Consider the following 20544-nt stretch of genomic DNA (forward strand, 5'->3'; position numbering starts at 1 on the left):
TTTCTTCACTTTGATTTAAGATTTCAGGTCAACTGTTTACACGGGGTTGGATTAATAGGGTTTGGCGTTTAAACGCAACAAATAATTTCACCAGAACAGCTGTGTGACATGCGCAAGTGATGTTACGCCATGTATTCCTCTTCCTCGCCGGACATTTAATCTCTTTTGGCACATGTTTCATCAGCTCCCTGTCCTGAAGATGGATGTCTATCGTCATCTATGTTAAGTTCTCTAAGAGTTTGTATTGAGAACAAACCCTTGGCAACTGGAAGAAACATCTTTCACAACGCATCTTTGTCGAGATGGTGGGCATGATTATAATCAGAATATTAGGCTCCATGTAAACGCAGCTTCATGATCGATACTGCTGGTTTCCATTTTGACTCGTGCAAATAACGTTTATTGTGATCAGCAATTAATCTGTTGATCATTGTCTCAATTAATTTATCAATTTTGATCAATAGAATTTTAGAAAATAGAAAAAAAAGACAAGGTGAAGCAGCATCAACCTGTCTTCACGACGGACAAGCTAGAACTTGACTGAATCATTTATCAAAGCAGTTGCCACTTAATTTTCAGTTAGTCGACTAATTGATTGATTGACTCCTGAGTGAGCATGAAAGCACCCCTGACACTAAAATGCTCTCACACAGCATACTGTGAGCTTCCCCTGATGAATACTTTAAACTTTCCAGCACAGTAATGTACAGCTCTTTCATTTAAAAAACATAATGTACATATTTTGAGAATTTTTTTTTAATCAATTTTCTATTTTATTTGTCTTGACTTGCAATTATTGCCTTTTATCTTTCTTTGTCTTTTCATTTCTAATTTTTTTTCTTACTGTATTTATTGTTACGCACCAAAACACCAAGGCAAATTTCTTATTTGCCTTATTTACCACCGTATTCTGATTTTGTTTTCCGACACATCATTTTAGTAATAGTTATAAAAGATGTTTGCAATAGAAATTTGAGCTTTATAGTGTATTTTCACTCATTTCTATCAATTAAATCAACATTATCTAACTTTGGTACCTTTAAATAACAGCTTTAAAATCACGTTGATGATACAGTCTCTTGTAAATACGGTGCCTGTTGTCTCTGTCACTTGTTTCTGCACTGTGTAACTTCAGTGGGAGGGTAGGATCACAGCGTTACATACATGGTTACTTCAACATTAAAGTTTTCAACACATAACATTGTGATGATGTAATGGGTTTTGTTTGTAGTTAGCACCTATATTACATCTGACAAATTGTTACAGACCTGGGATTTGTATTTACGACAGTGGTGTTGCATTCAGAAACTGTGGGGGGCGCCAAATTGCACAATTTCTACATAAAGTTGCTTTAAAACCATTAAATAAGAAGACTGACTGATAAATCTTTATATTACATTATAAAAAAAAATCTACTTTGCCTGAATCTGTTTTTAGTTTTTATATTCTTCTGTTCAGCCAGGCAAAGTAAACATCTGTGCTTTTAGTTCTGGCTGTAGTGCATCAGCTTGCATTATGAATTCCCTGTACTATTATTATTTTGTACAGACAACATTCATCTCATTCTGAAGCCTAAATATGACATACTGGATAATGTGATGGTGCTTATCGGATTAAAGGGCACAGATTGGGATAAATACATACATTTACAATCATATTATTTAAGTGTAGTTTGGTTTTGTGTAGTGTAGTTTGTGTTTGTGATTGTGCCTGCCTATAAAAATGTCCTTCACCCAAATATCTTTAAAAGTGCCTATATAAACTAAATAACGTAAAACACAGACATCAGATTGGTTTGAAAGGCCACATTGATAGTGCAAATATCAGAGGTATAGCACCCAGTCATATCTCTTAAGTGCTAACATACACGTGTGTTGTGTGTGCATGTGAAATGGCACAGTCTGCTATCAGCGAAGAGTGACTGTGCACACGGTCTCATAGAAACCATCTATGGTACCTCTTACAACACAAAGGTGTAAGGTGTTTACTGGCAGACGGCCAAAATTGAAACCTTTCCCCACCTTCAGGTCCCCCACCCCTTCAAAAATCCTGTCAACCTCCTCGCCCACTACCTTGGCCAGTGTGAGGTGGTAGCGCGGGTTGTAGGAGTTCCTGTGGAGCAAGCCCTTCTCCCTATAGGCCTCCTGCAGGCCACTGTTGAGCTGCTGGAGGTGGAGCTGAGGCTGGGGGCTCAAGTACAGCACCCTCCCATTGAAATGTTTAAGCTTCACAGGGAAGGTCAGAGACACCGGGGGGTTACGATCCAAATGGGCAAACTGTCGGAGGATCTGCACAGCAGCGTCCACCTCAGCTGGGCTGCGCAGCACCAGGAGGCACATGGTGACATGAAGGCAGGAGGAGGTCTGCCAGTGAGGGGCAGAGGACGGCAGAAGGGAGGTGATCTCCTTCTGCAGCTGCTGGAAACAGGAGAGGATGGCAGGAGTGTTGGCCCTGAACGTGATGAAGTGCGTTGGTCGTTTCTTCGGGGGGCGACCGCCACGTTTCTCCTCTCTCTGCTCCAGAGGTGAATCAGTCTGGCTGATGTTCATGGCTTCGAGATAACTCTGTGCATAACAAAGAAGGGACATAAAGAGCATCACTGTATTAAATAGAAACTGTAATCACAGAACAAGAAAGTATTTCAGCGTGAGTTGAACTGTACTCACTGAAGAGTCTTCATTGCCTTCCCAGCTTTCTTGCCCTTCTTCTGTGGGCTCCTCCTCAGCGTCCTGTTTAACAATTGCTCCTTCTTTTTGGGATGAGGACGTTTGGTCTGTTGAATCCTGAGATCTAAAATCAAAACAGATGAGCAAAATGGCTCAAATGACTGGAGATTATCTTGCAAGATTTTTTTCCAAGTCACACAACATAACATTTCATAAATGTGAAATGTCTTAAGGACACAGTGAAATAAAAAAAATAAAAAAATTTCAGGTTATTATCTTGTGTCCTCATGTTGATTGATCTGTTATCTTGTCATAAAATATCATTTTTGAGTATTTCTATATCCAAACCCCTCTCTTTTCCTGTAAAATACTACAATATTTTGGATGACCAAACTTGAACTCGTGTTTCTCCAGTTAAATTGGGGTGACGAGCTAATCCGACAATGACATAAAACCACACTTGAGCGTGACCTTGTGGGTTATCGTAGCTAGCAGAGTGATATCATGGGGTCAGAGGTGTGTGTTTGAATGTTAGTTCGCAAAAACTTTGGTCAGACATCTTCTAGATTATGGTGGAGTGTTGATTCATTCATTTCTCCCTCATCCAGCTCCGTAGCTATATTCGCTAAGCTCAGCACAATGTGAAGGATCTGATTTAAATCATTCTCCTCTAAATCATATTCTGTTTTAGGGCTGCAACTAATGTTTTTTTCCATTATCGATTCATCTACATACTATGTTCTGAACTGATTGTTTTGAAGGATGTTATTGTTATCTGTTCTCAGTTAAATCTGAAGGGTGAACATGAACAGCAGACCTTGCTATTCCTGATTCCTGTTGTTCCTGAGAAGTGTGTACTGGACTCTTTGGACCTGGTTGTGTTGACTCTGGGTTGTAATCATCCATCTCAGACAGCCTCTCCTCCTCCAGATGTGTGTTCTCTGTATGAGTACAGTCCTCTGTTTCACTCTGCCCACGAACAACAGGTGGCTGCTCTTCTGTTGTTTCAAGGTCTTGTTGTTTTTCTTGGTCCTCTTTGTTTATTCCTTGTGAAAGAAATTATGAAATTTGTTGAGTGTAAATCCTGTTGAGTGTACTGGCTTTTGTAAATTGTGTATATTCAAGGTGGGGTAGCAATAAAGGGTCCTCTCTCACCCTTTACTTCCTCCTCCCCTCCAAAGGGGGGAGCCAGAGATTGACCGGTGGAGCCAAACACCCTGTCAGTCCTGCTGTGGCGGTCCCAGACGCGGTGCCCTCTGTAGGTGAAGTACTGGATCCTGTGTCTGGGCAGGGCCAGCTCAGTGGTGTAATCACAGTCGCAGGGGTTGGTGTCCCAGTTGAAGTCATTGAAGGGACGCTCCAGCACACCGAGAAAGCGATCTACGTACCCCACCACAAACTCTGAAGCATCTACTGAGGCGTCCCACAGGATCCGAGAGATAACATCATCTGCTGTGCGCATGCGAGGCTTCTTGTTCACCTCTTCAGGAGAGGGAGATGGAAAAAAAGTGTTAAAACAGATTAATGTAGGACCGCTGGCCTCCTTAGAATATGTTGTCATTCTCAGATGACATAGAAAACTAAATACGGAGGTACCTTTTGGCTCGACTTTTAGCTTTGTTGCTTTGTTCACTTTCTTCTTGTGTGTTCCTGTCTTTTCTCCATCCTGTTTGTCATCCTGGTCAGGAGACACAGCCCCTGAATCATCCACTGATGGGTCACTATGAAAAGAGAGCCACACGAGTGGAAAGAATGCTAATTATGAATGTGAGTCATGACAAAAAAAATGATGAAACCCTTAATAACATTTGACACAGATTCGTGAAGCATGTCTGAACTTTGGGTTAACACCCATATTGAGTCATGGCTGAGTACCGAGATGTGGACTCAAGGGGACTCAAGTCATTGTGAATTGGACGCAAATCACTGATTTGATAAAGTGCAACTTGACCTAACAGAAAATTACTTAAGACTCAACACGGACTTGGAGGTTAAAGACTTTGGACCTGACTTACGATATGATGACTGGAATTAATTGTCTGTGTTCATTAAATGTTTTTTTTTTATTCTGATGTCAGTGTTTCACTATTTAAAAGTGATTCAGGTAATTGTTATACATTTTTAACAGGTTAGATAGCTTGGCAAATACTTTCATTATTATTAGACAGGTACTTATAACTTGTATTTTGTCATTTACAGCGACTAATCATACATTCAGAGTTCATAGGGGCATGTGAGAATAAATACTTTTAGCACTCAGGCAGCCATCTATTTAATGCTAGCCTTAATGTCCTATGATCATTTGCAACCCAACATTTATTGACACAGATAATAAAAATAAAGATGTACTTTTCAAAAGTCTAACAAGGAAATTAAAAGCCGTCCTTCATCCTGCTGGTTTGTTCACTGAACAAAATAAGGCGAGCAGACCTGTGAGACAAACGGCATCTGTTGCCAAAATGACACTTTCCCATCAGGAAAAACTGGCACACGTTGACTCCATCCTCATCCCGTCCTCCTGACTCTGTCAATGATAGAGACAGACACAGAGGGAAGGTGAGCAGAACAGACGTGTAATTAAACTGTTATGAAAGCCTGTACAGAAGGTGAGCAGAGTCTCAGTATCTGCATTTAAATGAAAATAAAGACTCATAGCAATGACTGTTGGTCATGGTCACTCAACACGTGATTAAACAGTTTGGGATGCCTGTCCCATAATTCCCGGATGTGTTGATGATCTCTAACCAGAACAGAAGTTATGTGTGCCAGATCACAGATAGATGGTAAATGCACCGACGTCAGGAAATATGATCCCTAATCGCCTGCCCTCAAAGTGTAGGACACCAAAAAAAAATGTCATTATGTTCATCTGATTTTTATCTTAAGCAGGTCTGATATTGCATTCAACAGTTCAAATCTGGAATAAATAAGTGATTAATCTCCATGAAAAACCTTGCAGTGGAAAAAATGTGTATAACACTGTATTTCCTCTCCAATACACTTCCATAGAGTGTAAATCATGTAACAGGTGGCAATGACTCGACCCGGAGGACTAAAATGTCAGCCAAGTAGTTGGGATGTGGTTGCCTGTAAACTCAAAACACATACCACACAGCCTGTAATGCTATTTCCAGATAGGAAGACTGGATGTGACTCATGATCCAAATCCTTCAATTATTAGCTGTCTTCCATCCCCCCTGAGAAAGCTCTGGCTGTCACAGATTGATCACATCATGGTTTTAGTCTTCCCGACATAAGCTTTCAGTAAAAGAAACTAAAGGTAACTGGGTGAAATAATGACGATGAAGAAATTATTCGTTGGAAAGGGGAAACTGAGCCAAGAGTACACGCAAACAGTAAATATTTCTCTCACACCGGAGGTCAGAGCCAACACTCACGGCTCATGATTCACTTCCTGACTCCTGACACATTTCCAGCAGAGCAGTCCGGCATGAAGTAAAAATGTTGGTAGCCATTACTGTGGTCTACTCATTCATTCAGCTCCCCCTTTTAAGGTTACCGACTCCAGACACATGATAACATAACCAGGACCTTACCAGAACTCAAACTGCTCACAGTAACACAGAAGTGTATTGCAGTGTATTGATAAATATTACAAAATCGATTTCTTGGAAAAGATTACAGGCTGTTTCCAGTTACATAAGTTACTAACAGGTCTATTGTGCAAGTAACAATCTCTTGAGTATGTGATATATTATATGGACTTAGCTATGGCTATATATTGAAATTAGTAGCCTTTTGATGCCTGTTTTACGTGGAAAATAAAAAGCAAATTTACCTGTTGTGGTTTTTAGGGTGTCTTTGCCACTGTTAGGCTCAGGGGGGTCCCTTGCCTCTGCGCTTGGTGCATCTGTCAAGAGGGTCCCATCACCTGTCTGGTCCTCTGGTGGCACTGAGGGCTCTCCTAATCCGTCTGATGCCATGCTCCAATCTGTGATATAAAAGGCAATGTCGCTTCAGAAAAAAACCCTGTGTCTCTGTGGTGTTTGCTGCTAAACCTTTAGCTTTGTTTGACCTGACAGAATGACTCAGTAAGACCGGACACTCCTAAAACTGGAATATTTACTTCCTAACTATGGAAATGTTCCCAACACGAACTTATGCGGAAGTGGTTAGTTAGCGTTTAATAACATTACAAACCTTTCAAAGTTCAACATAGAAAATTAACAACCGTAAAATGTAGAAAATACGATTTAAACATAAATAAGTATTTGTAAAAAAACACCGTGAAAATATATTATTTTTCAATCTTTTACATACTAACCGAAGAAGCACACGATTCTGACTTCTTCTCGCCCTTTGACCCGCGTTTGTTGTCTCGCAGGGGATCATGGGTAACGTAGTCTTTCGTCGAAAAGTGCCTTTGTGGAAAGATTAAACAAAGCCCGATACCAGAAAATAAATCTGGTATTTGATTACTTTCTTGTTGCTTAAAAAGAAATCAAGATTTTACCGATTTAAAGGTTAAAATTGAGGGAAAAGTAGCGTCGTTAACCGCCATGCGTCACTTGAGCCCGAGCGCGTGACTGCGCGTCACGTGACTGTGTGTTATTGTCAGTTAGCAGCTGCACAGAAAGAAAACAGAACAAAAAGTGAAGAAAACCTGAATATGAGACGCTGAGAGTCATGGATTTTACGATAACGGACTAAATTAAGACTTTTGTTTGTTTTGTGCGACTATTTCGATATGCTGCTTTGTGTAAAACGGCTTTTTTGACGTTGCGGGCAATGAACGTCCTTTTGTGAAGCAGCGCTGAGCACCAGTCATTTGTTGTACTTGGCTGAAGGTAAGACTATCTGATATCGTCAGCTGTAATAACAGTGTAACCTAGAAGTGTCAGTGACTGGCCAGAAACAGATGTTATGTTATGACCTGCTTGTTACTGCACATATCAGTTTCAAACATACTCAACGCTGTAAAAACATGAAAACCGTGTTTTCTCCCTCCTTCAGATGAATGCTCTGGTTGCTCTCTGTCACTTCTGTGAGCTCCATGGCCCTCGGACGTTGTTTTGCACTGAAGCACTGCACCCTCCATCCCCGTCCCCTTCATCCCAGACAGGTGCCCCAGTGCCAGGGGACAGGGACCGTGATGGTGACCGGGAAGGAGAGGGGCTGACCATGAGGGCCAACAGCTCGGCCACACAGAGAGGGGAAATGTGTGACGTGAGTGAGCTGAACCACCCCTCTCTTCACATGTCTCCTACATCATAAAACTATAGATATACCTATATTTTTGTATGCAGTGAGTTCATAGTTCTGTATTCTGTCTTCAAGTACTAATTTCCCTCTTCTCCTCACCTCATAGGGCTGTCGATCCCTTCCTGCATCTCACCCTGGCTTCATGAGCATTGATGACGAAACAGGCATTCGCTTCCTGAGCCACCAGCATCCCAGACAGCCGCAGCTGTTCAGCGTGGTCCGCCAGGCATGCGTACGCAGCCTCAGCTGTGAGGTAAACAGTGACGTACGTCTGCATGTATGTGTGTGTGAGTCACACATCCCATACACCGAATAACCTATTACATTTTCTTATTCCCTTGTTGCCACCCACTCTCTCTCTCTGTCTGTGTCGTCAGGTGTGTCCCGGCCGTGAAGGCCCGATTTTCTTTGGAGATGAGCAGCACGGTTTTGTGTTCTCGCACACGTTCTTTATCAAAGACAGCCTCGCCAGGGGCTTCCAGCGCTGGTACAGTATCGTCATGGTAGCAATGGACAGGATCTACCTTATCAACTCCTGGCCTTTTCTGTTACGCCACCTCAGACTCACAATCCAGAGCCTGCAAAGCACTGCCCTCAAGGTAGGGTGCCATGTCCACTGCATGCCTTTTTTTCAGTTTACTCAAATAGAAACACATTTGGAAACATTAACTGATTCCACAGGCATGTATCTGTTAGTTTGCCTAATGTCTTCATACTCTACTCCATCAGGTGTTTGACAATGAACAAGGAGTTTGTCCCCAGCGAGCAGTGAGGATGAACAGTGTCTTCTCACCTGCAGTGTTTCCACACCAAAGGAGTGGCAACGCAGCACGATCACTAACTTCTCTTACCCAGCATCCCAATCTCTGGGCCAGCCTGCACTCCTCCTTTAGCTGGTGCGTTCATATACTTTCAGTTCATTATGAGTGGGTTTACAGTCGCTTTAGTACCCTGTTTATTCTTGGGCATGTAGAGTCATATCCTGGTTTTGAGAAACCTGGATGTGCTAATTTGACTACTCCTATAGAAACTAGGATACTGTGGCATGTAAACACCTTATCCTGGTTTATAAACATACAGATCGGTAGTTGAGATGGTGAGAGATCAAGACATGCCTGCTGGCAGACAATCAGAAGTGGATACTTTTAGGATCATGTATACAGGGACCATATCACAGATGTGATCAAAAATGGGATACGACTCAAAACTAGAATACTAATTCGCATGTTGAAGCACTTTATGGCATACAAGCTGTTGTCTTTTTCCCTGTATTCACTCAATTGGACATGTGGATGTCTCCAGGCTGCTGAAGGCCTGTGGGAGTCGTCTGACAGAGAAGCTGCTGGAGGGAGCCCCCACAGAGGACACGCTGGTGCTAATAGAGAGACAGACAGGTAGGCACACTGTCCCTAATCAAACAGGATGTTTTAAACTATTATGTAATGGAAACTTTTGTATTTTCCCACTTCACGCTTGTTTAAGCATGACGGTGACTGAAAACTTGTCACAAAATGGAAAATCATTTATTTGGGTGATGCTTGGACATGTCTTGCCTTGTCCTGATGGAGGATGATATCAGACAGCAGATGTCATGTGTTTGCACAATGTGCCATGGTTTTATCATCAGTCTGAAAAGTCTCCTGTTAAAGTCTGATTCACTGGGTCAGTCAGTGCAGAGGCTCACCGGCTACGAAAACAAAGTGATTCATTTAACCATTGTGCTCAAATGTACAGCCTTTTCCAGAAGGCGTTTACGCAATATTTAGTTGAGATTTAGAAAGTGATTAAAAGATTTCGATCTCCCCGGCCAGCGAGGCTCTTAGGTTGTGGAATTTTAATACCCTGTTCCCTTATATTAATATTGTCATTAAATAAACTTTACTTCTGTAGCGCTTTTCAGAATCATAGTTACCAAGCGATTAACGGGGGTTAATTACAACACAATAAAATAAAAGTATTACAATTATCAATAATATGAAAGTGGTACAATAAAAATGACTTATTTAGTATATAGTTTTAATATTGTGCAGACTACAGCGGAGCTATTTCATTAGTAATCATAACAATAACTTATTTGTATAGCACCTTTCATACATAAAAGGCAGCTCAAAGTGCTTTACAGAATGGTGTTAAAAAGAAAACATAAAAATAATTAAAAAGGCAGAGAAAAACATTAAATGCAACTCAGTGTTTTAACAATAACACACAATAGAAGAAGAACACAGAAAAGATAAATACTTTCAGGAAAAAGAAAAAAAAAACATCAAATAAAAATGCATGTACATAAAAGTAGTTTAAAAAAAAAAAGATGCGTGCCTGAATAAGTGCATTGTGTGCTGTATTGCTGTAGTTTATTCTTTAGTGGGATTGAAATTAGTCATTGATAAGAGATAAGATTGCAAACCACTGATTTCCGTTCAAATACACAATACACTAAATAGAGAGCATGACACAGAGTCTGCTCTTTGTAAAAATAATCTCCATTGGAATTCCCCCAAATTTGCAATAAACCGAGACATGAAAGCATTTGGTCATCGCTGTTTCTGTTCTGATATCACTCTGTTTCCCAAAGAGCAAGAGGAGGAAATGAGCTGCTGGGAAGGAGCAGAAGGAGGCGCTGCAAAGTCACAGCGCCACCAATCAGAGAGCGAGCTGGGCATCGACTTCCTGTGTGATGATGCAAAATTGGATGAGTTACCTGGTCCCAAATTTAGGTCACTGAGGCATTTGAGACAGGTAAACTTCAGAAATGTATTAAGTTGACTGTATAAGTTGACAGAAAACTGAAAAAAGACTTCTAGACTTCTCCTTCTAATTATATAAATCTCGCACATTTGGTCAATTCACACCTTTACATTAGCTCATATGTATCTGTGACATGCTGTACATCAAAGTCTGAATCGTTCTGCAGGTTCTCGGTCCTGCAGAGTTTCGTCAGCTGGTGTGGCATGTGCTCATGGGAAATCAGGTCATATGGAGAGGCACAGACCCCGGGCTCATCCAATCAGCTTTTACAGTGCTCAAGGTACTCCACCACTGTATTGCCTTTTCTGCCTCGTCAGGAGAGATATCATGTTAGGACGAGTGATAACACCTGGGAGGGTCTTAAATAGTTATCCACAGTGTAAATAATGTGTCAGTAGTAAAATGCAGTGTGGTATGACACAGTTGTAAACATTAAACACTGTTTCATGTTGCTGCGGTTGAAAAGTAGTTATGAAATATGGCTAATTACAAATACCGTCTCATGTGACAATGTTTGGTTTGGGTATCAGATATTATTTCGCCACAAAGAGCCAATGCTCGCCTGAAGACATATTATTGTTTATGCTAACATTACACGCCTTGAAAATGTTCTTTGCCTGTACATGCTCCCCTGAACTCCCTATGTAAGAAGCACAAACGAGACAGAGCACGCAGCTGTTTTTGTTAAACGTTCCTTTTTACTGTTGAAAGATATTTGAGTATGTCATCCACTTGACATTGTTATTTTTTTTTTTCTGTCTTTTATTTGGTTACAGTTAGATTGTTGCATGCTTTCTAATACCTCCCAGGCCTTTTCCACAGCAGACATGTTTACTCATCATAGTGGAAGATTGCACAGGTGTTACTAATAACATTAATAATGGCAAACCAGGACACTGAAGCAGCTAAATGGAATTTAGCCATCGTTAATTTTATTATTTACACCTGTGTATTCTGTGTCAAAATATCTAGCTATAAAAGATACTTATCTGTCAAAATAAGTGAGTGGGTGGGAGGCCATTAACACGCTTACTTCAAGCATGTTTATAATCTGAATCTCTGTCCTGTTTCCCATCAGTCTTTGCTGCCGGTGGGCTGTGTGCGATCTGTGCCATACAGTGCTCAGTATGAGGAGGCCTACAAATGCAACTTCCTGGGCCTCAGCCCAGATGTTCCTATCCCAACTCACGTCAGCTCCTCCGGTAAAAGAGACTCTTTCAACTGTAATAGATTACTGCATGTGCCGTTGGCTTGTGCATGCAGGTCATAATTTATTGATTTAACCTTCCTTTCGTTTGTCCTGTAGAGTTTTCAGTGCTGGTGGATGTCACTTCAGAGAGAGGCTGTCAGATCTCAGCCATGGGTGAAGACGATATCTCCTCACTTTATCAGTTCACCATCAGCAGTGCCAACTCACAGCCCACAGACAGGGGTGAGTGCACGTACCTTCATTTATAAATAGTCACTGTAGGTTTGCTGCCACTTTCACTTTCTCCTGGTTAAAGCTTTAAAAGCAAAGAGATGTCTTTGCCAGTGCTGCACAAACTTAAAGGGAAAGTTCACCCCAAAATAAAAAAATAAAAAATGTTTTCCTCTTACCTGTAGTGCTATTTATCTCTAGATTGTTTTGGTGTGAGTTGCAATGTTTTGGAGTATCAGCCATAGAGATGTCTGCCTTCTCTTGAATATAATTGAACTAGATGGCACTCGGCTTGTGGAGCTCAAAGCTCTAAAAATATACATTTCAAAAACTCAACAGTCATCTCTCTTTCCAGAAGTCATGACCCAGTTACTCATGATAATCCACAGACCTTGTTGTGAAGAGTTTCATGTAGGAAATATTTTATTTCTACCAAACTACACCCGGCAACCGTTCTACTACACAGAAGGAAGCGTGCATGTACTCATGGACAAGAGGCTCATTGTCATGACAACACAGGATATAAACATTAATGGCGCCCTCCTCAGCGAAGATGTAACGTTTGCTAGCTTAGTTATCTTGCCTCTGGTCCATGAGTAGTAGCATGCTTCCTTGTGCGCAGTGATAAGGTAGAAAGAGAAAATAGTTCCTACATGAATCTGCTCACAACAACAGGGTCTGTGGATTAACTTGAGTAACCAGGTGATGATTTCCACCTTCCACCTGAGTGCCATCTAGTTCCATTATATTTGAGAGAAGGCAGATATCTCCAAAACTCTGCAACTAACACTACAATCCAGATGGATACATAGCCCGACAGGTTAGAGGACTTTAAACTGATTTTATCCAATCACAGAAATCTGATATCTAAACCCGCTTCAAGGTACACATAATTATGAGTTATGGGGGACAGATTTCTTCAACCTTCAACTAAGAACAGAAGTGAGAGTGAAAATCAGAAAATGTTCAGACATGTCCCGACCCACAATGATAAGGAATCCTGTAAAGACTCCCAGGATCTGAGTCCACCTGTAAAAACTAGTGTTTCTTGGCCTACCGCCCATCTTTTCACCAACTTTCATTCAAAACCGTTCATCCAGAATGTTTTTGAGATTAAGTGAACAAAAGGGACCAAATTATAACCTTATTGTAAATAAGTATTAAACCAGTTTGTACTTAAACTGAGGTTTACTAACAGTCTTTGTCTCTTTTACCAGGTCCAACATTATTGAACAAGCTTGAGGTGGCTCTGTCCAATGAGAACTTGTCTGTGGACGTCGTATCTCACTGCCTGTTGTGTCTGAAGGAAGAGTGGATGAAGTGAGTAAAACCCATTCATTCTAAATCAAAGACCACCTGGGTTTTTAGCAAGTTTTCACAAATTTCCCTATGAAAGCCCTCTAATAGCTGTTTCTCTTTCGTCTTCCAGTAAGGTCAAAGTTCTGTTCAAGTTCTCCAAAGTGGACGGGCGAGGGAGGGAGGACACCCAGAAGGTCCTGGCCCTCCTCGGCGCCACCGGGCCAGGCGAGGAGGACAACGTCAGGCTGCTTAAGTTCTGGATGACTGGACTCAGCAAAACCTACAAGAGTCATTTAATGACCGCAGTGCGAGGAGGGGAGAGGAGCCCCAGCCAGTGACAAAGAGAGGTGAAGAAAGGAGGAGGAGGAGGAGGGGTGAAGGGAAAGGGGGCTGAAAACAGGGACAAATACTAAAGAAAGGAAAGTGAAAGCAAGGAATTTTCATCAACAGTTTTTTGGGCTGTTTGGGACTTTTAGTGGAATGAAAGGGGAATGTGAATGGATGACAGAAATGCTTTGGCTCATCCATTATTGTCTTTTTAATTAATGAGAAATCTACTGTTCCTAACCCTGATTATTATCCTGCACAGATTAACACATTCAGCCAGTTTGGATAATGTATGAGGCTGTTGTTTGTCAAAGGGAATTATTGTACCTCTACATATTAATATGTAAAGTTTAACTTATTACAAACAGACTTTGCACTTTGTTTACTCTTTTTCTGATGCTTTAAAATGAAATAAATAAACTCCAACGGTCACTCTGACGCCCTTTTTGTTGTAAATTCCACTATTGGCTCCATCTTGTGGCGAACAGGAAGAACATAAAGGGAGTGAAGCTTTTCTCCGCCAACTCCCACTCACTTGTTTGAGTGGCCGACAGTCAGCAAGTCTCAAGTGGTGTAAGACAACACTCTTTTAAGGTTTGACGGTGTCCTTGAATGCAAAAAAACGGTTGCATAACACGGCCCTGCTCCAGTACAGCCGACCACATCAGCAGGATTTTGGCTTCTTAATGAGCCCGTCGCACACAGATCCACTAAAAAGCTGAGGGTTTTTTTTTTTTCATACAGGAGTTATTTGAGCCTGTTGCTTTGCTGAAGCTTGCAGACTTGACTCAATAAAATTCAGCAACATACGGCTTTGTTTAAATTCAGAGGGGGGGCTTTTTTTTCTTACTTGTGTAGTTATTGTGTAGGTAATACAAATCGGGTTGCAGTCCAAATTGCAAGGAAAAGTCCGTTTGTAAATATTAGGATTGACTGTAGCTTTCCACTGCTCAGAATTGCAAATAGAGTGTTACTTGTTTCATTGTTATGCTTTTCTGACGCAAATCTGGATTTCATTTTGCAAGTTTCTCTAGAAAAAGCACAAACGTCATTTGCAGCAGCTCCGCAGATCAGTTACATATTTACTTCCCTCAATATGCAAGCGATGTTTGAACAGGAAGGCAGCACAATGACGGGATATTTGTAGCTGTCATTAAAGCACATAGCGTAGGTGAAGAGGTTTGGAGTTGATGATCCCTCTGGGAGTGTTATGATATAGTGCTTGCAGTGAGGCTGCTGCTATCTAGTTTCCCTTTCCCTGTCAACGGAGCAGGGACATTGGAAAACTGTCTTGCTTCCTTTGGCTTTCGTTCAAAAAAAGGACAAATGCAAGAACAATTCCTCTGTGAAACGAGGAAAAAACTTCCTGCCTTTCATTAGTAATTAACTCCTCTCCTGACACCCCACATAACCTGAGGGGAAACAGCAACACGTTACAAATAAGATGATGACAGCTATGCACAATATTAGACATCACACGATCACACCATCCACCTCGGTGGAGCCCATTTTAACAGTAATGAGTACAGAAAGCTGTCACACATGGTATGACTTGCAAGTTCTGGCAATGCAGTGTTGCAATCCTGTTTTTCAGGGAATGTGATTCTGTGATTTATTTAAAAAAAAAAGAAGGCAGATCATGTGATGATTAAACAGGATGATATTGCGCACTGACTCTGGAGGGATAAAGACCAGTGGATCCACACAGGCACAGAGGTGTGGGGGAGAGTCCAAATGAAAAACATACGCTCCAACTGCATGACTAAACCTCCTTGGGCCTGGTTTGGAGGGGGGAGGATAGGGGCAAAGAGGGTGGGTGTCAGGGAATGTGGGGAGCAGGGGGGAGGGAGCCGGGTAAGTCAATAGTGAGGGAAAACGTGTGGCGGTGGGAGGGGCCGAGACTTAAAGGGAGCAGACAAGCAATCCAGCATAGCACTTTCACTTTGAGCTGAGTGTGGATACAGAGTGGCCAGAGGCAGAGACAGAAGAGCAGGCCAATGTCTCTCCCGCTTTATCCATTAACCAGCTAGACGAGTGATTCAAATTAGGCTGTTCAGGAAAGATTCTAGGTCAGTAGTGAGAGGGGGGAAAGGGAAAGAGAAATAGTAAAACAACAACAAAAGCTTTCATAGGAAAAGGCTGCAGCCACTCAGGCATTAGTGGGAAAATCCAAAGTGAGAGGGCAGGATGGCGTGAGAGGATAAATGAGGCATTTTTTGGAAAGTACCAAGGGAACTCAAAAGAAAGGAATGTATAAGGGATGTCCACAAGAGGACTGAACATCAGGCCGTGAAGGAGAAGGAGACACAGCAGTGCACCCTGTGTCAAAGACCTCAAGAAGCCACAGAGGAGGAAACTTTGCCTTTCACAGACTGACACAGAAACCCGTCTGCAGAGTGATTGCTGTCAACAAGAGAAATGGAGAAGTGTCCATTCTTAGAAAGATAAAAAGGATGTCACTGCCAGGTGAGATGCAAACAATTAAGATCATGGAAGGGCTTTTTTAGAAACTTTCTTTTTAAAGTCTGTAGAAAATAACAGAATGGGTTTTTTTTTTGGAGTCTTAATTTAATCTGTGAATCTAATCTGATTTGCTGTGTCACTTTGGTGTTACAATAGCATTTCCGGTGTGTCTAAAACGCAATTACAGCTGTTGCAACGACGGACCATGTTTTCATGTTGTTTTCTGCACAAAAAAAGCTAATTGAGGCAGGAAATGATGTAACATCTCTCAGTAGGTTTTCAGTTTGAACAAGCAACAAAACCACAGAAAGTTTCCAACAATTATCTGAATGTGTTCTGTCTCTTTCCTTCTTACTCATGCCTCGCACAGTTTTGCTGTTGCTATCACTCTTGACTGTCCAATGTGGTGGATGTGGCTTTGAAATGGAGGGAGTGAAAAACATTAAAACAACCATCGACTCCAATCCGACTGGATTTGTAAGTTAAAAACATTTGATTTCATGATTTTTCTTACTAGTCCTTTTGTGAGAGTGTCCTCTCTGTAGTTCAGACATTTTCTATTTTTTCTTACCAAAGATTACAATCATTTCTTGATCTATTTTAGTTTGTATAGAGAGATAGTCAGGGGTGACGATCTCACTCAAATGAATGATAATAATCAGCCCTTCCTTGTCACCTGATAAGCTATCAGATGATAAACAGAGTTTACGACTGACATGCGCGGCTCTACAAAGCCAAGGGAGTAGCTTCACCTCTGTAGTTATTTATCAATCACACATTGTTCCTGCCAAACTCAGTTAGTACAGTTCACTGTGTTAGTCATTACAGTGTAAACACTATTTATTTCCTCATCTGTGGGTTTATTCTCATCTTTCTCTTTTTCTTTTCTCTTCCAGCGGACAGTATTTCCTAAAGATTACTATGTAGTGCACCACTATGCCAGAAACATGCTCTGTGACACTGATCCGGTGAGTTCCTTATCAGATAAAAAGGGGAAGTGAGGTTTTCATGTACAGACGAATCACCTCTGTCCTGAAACACACTTTTTAACAGGATAATCATTAACATTTACCTCATCTTCAACTACTGTTACAGGCCTCATAAAGGCTCGGTTTAGGAAAAGTTTATTGTACCACTGAGTCGCTTCTGTAATTGAGCATTTGATGTGGTTCCTGTGGTGATTTGTCACATGTGTTTGGCACACTGAAACCTAACTTTGGGCTTGTTGTATTGCTCTACCTTTCCCCTGCAGTGTTGTGTGTTCCCTGCTGCAGTAGTCCTCCTGGATTCCTGGCATGTGCTCCTCAGAAACCTCTGGGACGAGCACCTAAATCACTCCTTAATCCTCGATATCAAGCAGACACTGGATAGAATTATAAAGAGGAACAGAAATACAGAGGTAGGCTTTTCTTTTCAAATATATATTATCAATATGCCTCATTGTATGTACGCCTCATTTTACTCTATTAAAGAAAGTTTAAAAGACAAGAAGGAGAGAGCTATCTCTGGTTATTTGGTATGTGATTGTTTAAATGTTTGCTTCAAACATTAATTCATGTATAAGCGTTGTGTTACTGCAGATTCTCTGAATGTGTCTTTGTTTACCTTTAACTGTAAATATTAATTTAATCCTTGTTTCCTTATCACAGAGGTTCCAGGAGGAGACGGACCTGGACCAGTTCTCCCCGTTATCTTCCTCTCCTGAAGAACTCCTCAACCTGACGTCAGAACTTTTTGCCCAGTGGCTCAAGGTTGGATGCGACCCTTCGATTGAAACTTGCTCCCTGCCCACTTTGCCCCCCTCTGTTGAGAGGAAGGATTACGGTCCATCGAGGGCCAGACTCTTGACCACCCGAGCTATCAGCGGTGAGGAGGAAGTACAGCCTGTCAAGATGATTGACATAACGCAGCCGCCGTCCAACAGTGGTCCCCCGCCCCTGTCGTATCGCGCTTCCCTCTGGAGCTCTTTGCTACTCAGACTCTACTGGTGGTTGTTGCCATAGTTACTGAAAAGGGTCTTTTTGATGATGCACACAAAATGCAAGACATTTCCTGGCACTGGAAGAAACTGAATGTTTTTTTTTTCTCTTATATTTGTGTCTTCGTGTGGTAATACAGTTAAGCTTTGTTATATGAAGTGACGTGCACCGGTTGCAGTTAATGTCCAAAGTTAGTCCACATAGCTAAGTCCTCTGTCCAACAGTGACTCTGCAACTCACACATATAAACGTATAGCCGTCGTCCTCCTTAGAGCAAGCCCCGAGCTCCAGCTAGCTATGCTCTGTACGCTAACAAGAGATAAATGCTGAGCAAGCCAGTGCACATAAGCCATCGTCTGCTGATGTGGAATTCATCACTGTTTACAATGAATGTTGTGTAAAATGTAAGATATTACAGTCTATGGGCGTTTACTTTTGTACATATTGTAAATTAAAAGACATTTAGATATATGCAGTTTTTTGGTTTAACTTACCAGAACATAATATCCTGAAAGGTTGTAAGCTATATTTATTGTGATCTTTGCTGTGATGGACAGTATCTAAGTACATTTAACCCTTTCATGCAGATGCTTTGAAGCGATTTTGGACCATTTAAAGGTGCAATGTGTAAGGATTTTAGTTGAAAACATTAAAATAGTAACTGAAATTATCAAAAGAACGTCCACATTATGACATTATGACGTTCATGTATTGTGTTGCAGAAGTTAGTAACCACCAATCTGTCTGGACTGCTTGCTGCAAAGCTAACTAGCTAAAGGTAGCAACAGTTAGCTGTTATTTGGTGATCTGCTGCCCCCTATTTGTTTTGAGTATGAATTCGACGGGACGCCAGTTCTTGCATATTGCACCTTTTTGTTGGAGAACAATATCACAATTAGTAAATCCTCAAAGCCTGGTCCACAATTCCCGTTGATGACTATCTTTGTATGTCTTGGTCATTTTGACAAAGCCTCTGGTACCCCTGGAATAACTGTCAAATCCTCTTATTCACAGAAAAAAAAATAATTCAACTTAATAAGGTGTTTGAAATACTTTTATCCTGATTTTAATAACGTTTTTATTGTACTGTTTTTTTCTGTGATGGTTCATAACATCCACCAGAGTGGACATATGTATTTTCAGACACAGGAAAAAAAGGCAAATATTAAAATGTGGTTAAAAGTATTTCTGACATGAAATATTTCTTGAAAAATATTGTTTATCCATTTTATTCTGCTTTATATTTCTACTCCACCAGATTTCAGAGGGAAATGTTGTATTTTTCACTTTGCTGCATTTATCTGACAGCTGGAGTTATTGGTTATTTTAAATGTGTTGCATTGTTATAAATTGAACTACCCAACAGTTTATGAAGCTGTTAATAATAGCTCGCTGGCATTAAAACATCAACAGATCTATAATCTAACAGAATTGAAAATACTGTAAGCGCTTTTGATACTTACTCACATACTTTTTTACTTGTAACTGAGTATTTTTTTCATGTTATGGCTATTTTTGCTTCAGTAAAAACAGAGAAGAGAGTATTTCCTGCACACTCCACTGTTTGTCAGTAAGAAAACTTGCATACTTATATTTCTGTCCAAACTGCAAGAAGAGATTAGGTTTTGTTTATGATTTTGCAATCCTGCTACATGACACAGAGCTTGTGTTGGAGCCCACATTCGTGTGAGCTCAACCATCACTGCCGGTCCTTTTTAAGAGTCAGTCCCGGTGTAGAAATCTTTTACAACTATTTTGTAACTCTGATATAAACTGAAAGACGAGTTGCAGATGAGGGAGGAATGCGCCCTGAATAGGGGGGAAAAAAGGAAAGACTCCAGAGAGGTTCTGACTTTTGTCAAGAGCAAAGGAGTAACAGAAGTGTAGCGCTCGGTGCTCACACTTGCCCCTGCTTGTACACACCCACGCATGATATGTGCATCATTGTACTCACAGGAGGCTCCCTGTAATTTCTTAATCCTTAAAGTCTGGAGGTATTTTGCCTTGGCCACAATGGGAACATACTTTTGGCTTCACTGACCTTTTTTTCCACTCAATTTGTGTTATAATTTGGAAGGACTGCATAAACGTACAAATTACAGAAGGGTTAGATAATCATAGTGTGAGGAGGGAAAAAAATTGGACAAACAAAAATGTCATAAAAGAGTCCAAGTGCTGTTCTTCTGGACTGTGGTCGGTGCTCTCGTCCAAGTAGCTGTCACTTACAGATAAATATCTATGCCGTGTGTTCACGTGGGTACCAGGCTGTACTACACTGCGTTTACTAGAATTAAATGCAATAACCTGACTCACTGGGAGCACGCTGGATATCCTGTCCCGGGTCAGCACATGACCCCAAAATGTGGGACTGATCCATCTGATTACTGAAACAAATGTTGCCCTCCCAGCTGAGGAAGACGAC

General features: G+C 41.1%; 3 protein-coding genes across 5 annotated transcripts; 2 read left to right on the forward strand and 1 right to left on the reverse strand.

Annotated features, from left to right (window-relative positions):
* Window positions 1-1790: 1790 nt before the first annotated feature.
* On the reverse strand, window positions 1791-7038 carry leng9 (leukocyte receptor cluster (LRC) member 9). Of its 2 annotated transcripts, none has more exons than XM_084358607.1 (8): window positions 6952-7038; window positions 6466-6618; window positions 5097-5190; window positions 4263-4387; window positions 3822-4148; window positions 3484-3712; window positions 2667-2790; window positions 1791-2564 (listed from the first exon to the last, which is right to left on the reverse strand). In XM_084358607.1, the coding sequence occupies exons 2-8, from the start codon at window positions 6608-6610 to the stop codon at window positions 1908-1910; spliced, it is 1701 nt and encodes a 566-aa protein (XP_084214733.1). In that variant the 5' UTR covers window positions 6611-6618; window positions 6952-7038; the 3' UTR covers window positions 1791-1907. The 2 variants fall into 2 exon arrangements, with proteins under 2 accessions (XP_084214733.1, XP_084214732.1); XM_084358606.1 differs by lacking the exon at window positions 6952-7038 and adding an exon at window positions 6828-6916.
* Window positions 7039-7193: 155 nt separating this feature from the next.
* Window positions 7194-14112, forward strand: flcn (folliculin). 2 transcript variants are annotated; one of them, XM_084358608.1, is made up of 12 exons: window positions 7194-7474; window positions 7641-7853; window positions 7996-8154; window positions 8267-8488; window positions 8619-8785; window positions 9192-9283; window positions 10462-10625; window positions 10801-10914; window positions 11713-11836; window positions 11941-12066; window positions 13272-13374; window positions 13484-14112. In XM_084358608.1, the coding sequence occupies exons 2-12, from the start codon at window positions 7641-7643 to the stop codon at window positions 13689-13691; spliced, it is 1692 nt and encodes a 563-aa protein (XP_084214734.1). In that variant the 5' UTR covers window positions 7194-7474; the 3' UTR covers window positions 13692-14112. The 2 variants fall into 2 exon arrangements, with proteins under 2 accessions (XP_084214734.1, XP_084214735.1); XM_084358609.1 differs by having other exon boundaries at window positions 7195-7474; window positions 7996-8142.
* Window positions 14113-15605: 1493 nt separating this feature from the next.
* LOC311259718 (uncharacterized protein) lies at window positions 15606-19664 on the forward strand. Its single transcript, XM_084357006.1, has 5 exons — window positions 15606-16146; window positions 16514-16620; window positions 17040-17111; window positions 17396-17542; window positions 17793-19664. Exons 1-5 carry the CDS (start codon window positions 16134-16136, stop codon window positions 18144-18146), a joined length of 693 nt encoding a protein of 230 aa, XP_084213132.1. The 5' UTR covers window positions 15606-16133; the 3' UTR covers window positions 18147-19664.
* Window positions 19665-20544: the final 880 nt, after the last annotated feature.

Source organism: Pagrus pagrus (genome assembly GCF_965226575.1).
Source record: "Pagrus pagrus genome assembly, chromosome: 7".
In the NCBI taxonomy this organism is placed as follows: Eukaryota; Metazoa; Chordata; class Actinopteri; order Spariformes; family Sparidae; genus Pagrus; species Pagrus pagrus.

Bases quoted from the DNA above. Each gene is read 5' to 3' on its own strand.
- leng9 (XM_084358607.1), bottom strand. From the start codon at position 6,610: ATGGCATCAGACGGATTAGGAGAGCCCTCAGTGCCACCAGAGGACCAG. The intron at 5,191-6,465 runs GTAAATTTGCTT...TATCATTGACAG, and splicing joins CACCCTAAAAACCACAACAG to AGTCAGGAGGACGGGATGAG. The intron at 2,565-2,666 runs GTGAGTACAGTT...TGTTATGCACAG, and splicing joins AAGGCAATGAAGACTCTTCA to AGTTATCTCGAAGCCATGAA.
- flcn (XM_084358608.1), top strand. From the start codon at position 7,641: ATGAATGCTCTGGTTGCTCTCTGTCACTTCTGTGAGCTCCATGGCCCT. The intron at 12,067-13,271 runs GTGAGTGCACGT...CTCTTTTACCAG, and splicing joins CTCACAGCCCACAGACAGGG to GTCCAACATTATTGAACAAG. The intron at 13,375-13,483 runs GTGAGTAAAACC...TTCGTCTTCCAG, and splicing joins CTGAAGGAAGAGTGGATGAA to TAAGGTCAAAGTTCTGTTCA.
- LOC311259718 (XM_084357006.1), top strand. The intron at 17,112-17,395 runs GTGAGTTCCTTA...TTTCCCCTGCAG, and splicing joins TGCTCTGTGACACTGATCCG to TGTTGTGTGTTCCCTGCTGC. The intron at 17,543-17,792 runs GTAGGCTTTTCT...TCCTTATCACAG, and splicing joins AGAGGAACAGAAATACAGAG to AGGTTCCAGGAGGAGACGGA.